Source organism: Clinocottus analis, unplaced genomic scaffold, assembly GCF_023055335.1.
Source record: "Clinocottus analis isolate CAN_PGR_092001 unplaced genomic scaffold, fCliAna1.0.p SCAF_10, whole genome shotgun sequence".
NCBI classification, from domain to species: Eukaryota; Metazoa; Chordata; class Actinopteri; order Perciformes; family Cottidae; genus Clinocottus; species Clinocottus analis.
Genome location: NW_027175821.1, coordinates 21,621,528 through 21,624,669, shown reverse-complemented (window position 1 = coordinate 21,624,669; position 3,142 = coordinate 21,621,528). Strand labels below are relative to the sequence as shown.

General features: G+C 54.2%; 1 protein-coding gene across 1 annotated transcript; it reads right to left on the bottom strand.

Moving 5' to 3' along the window:
• Positions 1 to 395: 395 nt before the first annotated feature.
• On the bottom strand, positions 396 to 2,900 carry LOC137794972 (putative per-hexamer repeat protein 5). The gene is made up of 3 exons (XM_068592170.1): positions 2,883 to 2,900; positions 1,038 to 2,284; positions 396 to 558 (listed from the first exon to the last, which is right to left on the bottom strand). Exons 1-3 carry the CDS (start codon positions 2,898 to 2,900, stop codon positions 396 to 398), a joined length of 1,428 nt encoding a protein of 475 aa, XP_068448271.1.
• Positions 2,901 to 3,142: the final 242 nt, after the last annotated feature.

The window sequence follows — 3,142 nt, the reverse complement described above, 5'->3', positions numbered from 1 at the left end:
AGCAGAAATTTGATTTGTGTCTGAAAAATCATGGCATATTTTATTTTTTATTGCAGCACGAAGAGTTATTTGTAATCCCGATGGTAGGTACTTATGTTCTGACTCAGCTGCACGGCTCAACTCCCTGTTGTCCGAGCACAGGCGGTGCAGAGTACCTGGTGCTCTTTACCGTGGTTCATCTGAGCCGATACGACAGCTGGAGCTGCGTCATTGAAGAATACTGATGGGATTTAACGTAGTGCGTTTACAGCACCTGTATTTTCACAAAAATTGCGAAGGTTGTTATATCTATGATACCTTTGTTAGCGCTTATAGTTCAATCAGGAGAGACTGTGAGTGATGAGGAGTGAATGTTTATTATGCTAGATGACGCTTCATCGGTTACACAGATTTCTTTAGCGCATGAACTCCACGAGGAGATCCAGATCTCCTCGTGGATCTCCTGTTTCCCTGATCTCCTGTTTCCCTGAGCGGCAGCGATCTGTACATCCCCCCGAGGAGTCCAGACACTGGTGGTGCTGGCTGGAGGTTCTGCTGAAGATGCTGGAGGTGCTGACTCTGAGAAGGCAGCAGCATGCTGGGGAGGTGGCGCGTCGCATGAGACAGCAGCAGGACACCAGAGGCGGGAAGACGGCACATTTAAACAACCGACTGACGCATTACCACCACCAAGTTGGTGGGAAGTTATATTGTAACGGAGCGTTTTATGGAGAATGGTGATATCTCTGGTGTCTATACAGGTGCAAACTGGAAAAATGTTTGCGGCCCTCTCGGCTTCGCCCCATAGTTAAGAATCACTGCTGTAGTCCTAAATCTATGAGTGGAGTTAGATTCATAAGCACAGCGGTTATTAGTTCATAGTGCAATGCTTCTCAGCAACAATAAACTCACCCACTAAACTGAAAAACTGGAGACGTTTTGGATTAAAGATATGAAAGCCAGCATGGTGGTGATTCAGAAACTCCAGAATAAAATAGACACATTGTACTTTTCTATATCTTTTGACGTTCTTTCCCAGAGAGAGGAAGGAGCCTGACTGCAGCCTGACTGTTGGCCTGCACGGAGTTAGTGCCACGCTCGTGCTCGTGCTGTTGCTCAGGCTCGTGCCCATGCTCGTGCCCGTGCTCGTGCCCATGCTCGTGCCCGTGCTCGTGCTGTTGCTCAGGCTCGTGCCCGTGCTCGTGCTCGTGCCCATGCTCGTGCCCGTGCTCGTGCTGTTGCTCAGGCTCGTGCCCGTGCTCAGGCTCGTGCCCGTGCTCAGGCTCGTGCCCGTGCTCGTGCCAGTGCTCTTGCTCGTGCTCGTACTCGTGCCCGTGCTTGTGCTCGTGCTCGTGTTCGTGCTCGTGCTCAGGCTCATGCTCAGGCTCGTGCCCGTGCTCGTGCCCGTGCTCGTACTCGTGCCCGTGCTCGTGCCCGTGCTCTTGCTCGTGCCCGTGCTCGTGCCCGTGCTCAGGCTCGTGTTCGTGCTTGTGCTCAGGCTCGTGCCCATGCTCTTGCTCGTGTTCGTGCTCGTGCTCGTGCTCGTGCTCGTGCTCGTGCTCGTGCTCAGGCTCGTACTCAGGCTCGTGCCCGTGCTCGTGCTCGTGCCCGTGCTCGTGCTCAGGCTCGTGCCTGTGCTCGTGCTGTTGCTCAGGCTCGTGCCCGTGCTCGTGCTCGTGCCCATGCTCGTGCCCGTGCTAGTGCTGTTGCTCAGGCTCGTGCCCGTGCTCAGGCTCGTGCCCGTGCTCGTGCCAGTGCTCTTGCTCTTGCCCGTGCTCGTGCCAGTGCTCTTGCTCGTGCTCGTACTCGTGCCCGTGCTCGTGCTCGTGTTCGTGCTTGTGCTCAGGCTCATGCTCAGGCTCGTGCCCGTGCTCGTGTTCGTGCCCGTGCTCGTGCCCGTGCTCGTGCTCGTACTCGTGCCCGTGCTCATGCCCGTGTTCTTGCTCGTGGCCGTGCTCATGCCCGTGCTCGTGCCCGTGCTCGTGTTCGTGCCCGTGCTCGTGCCCGTGCTCGTGCTCAGGCTCGTACTCAGGCTCGTGCCCGTGCTCGTGCTCGTACTCGTGCTCGTGCTCGTGCCCGTGCTCATGCCCGTGCTCTTGCTCGTGCCCGTGCTCGTGCCCGTGCTCGTGCCCGTGCTCAGGCTCGTGCCCGTGCTCAGGCTCGTGCCCGTGCTCTTGCATGTTCTCGTGCTCGTGCTCGTGCCCGTGCTCGTGCTCGTGCCCGTGCTCGTGCTCAGGCTCGTGCCTGTGCTCGTGCTCATACTCGTACTCGTGCTCGTGCTCAGGCTCGTGCTCGTGTGTAGGGGCTAATTGGTGGATCTGGAATCGTACTTTGTTTTAATGTTCAGAGAGGAGCTGACTCAGGAAGTGGATCCAGACGCGGTCGGCGTGTGCAGAGCTACTTTGGTTCACAGCCTTTAGCCAGAAAGTAACAAGCGAGCTGATTCATGAAACCATGAAAAATTCAACATTTTAGACCCTAGCTACTTTGTTGTAAAATCAAAATGGTGAGTGGAATTAAAACCTTGCACACCCGAAGCCCCGCGGCGCCCGTTATCGGACCACAAAAGAGAAAAAAAGTCCAGTGACGTTACCTAAAGGATCTCGGGAACCACAACCTTAATTAACTTCCTTTAAGTTGCTGACAAACAGTAAAGCATCATGGGAAGAGTTCCATCGGTTCAGAAAAAATAAACTTGCCGTTAAATTCATGGAATTATGTTAACTTTGTAGCCTCGATGTCATTTCTGTGCGGCGGCCGTAACGAGTCACTGGACATGAATTAGTCCCAAACCAACGGCGGATTGATAAGGTTTATGAACAGACTGTGCTGTTTGGGTTTTGTTAAAGAGTCTGGTTTTGTATCGTTCGGGTTGGGTTTGATCCACATCAGGTGACCACTACCCGAACTCGGCCAATCATCTGAGCCTTTGACTCAGTTCCTACTCTCTCTCTCTCTCTCTCTCTCTCTCTCTCTCTCTCTGTCTCTCTCTCTCTCTCTCTCTCTCTCTCTCTCTCTCTCTCTCTCTCTCTCTCTCTCTGTCTCTCTCTCTCTCTCTCTCTCTCTCTCTCTGTCTCTCTCTCTCTCTCTCTCTCTCTCTCTCTCTCTCTCTCTCTCTCTCTGTGTGGAAGGAGTGCTGAGGGCACGGAGCGGGGATTGAGAG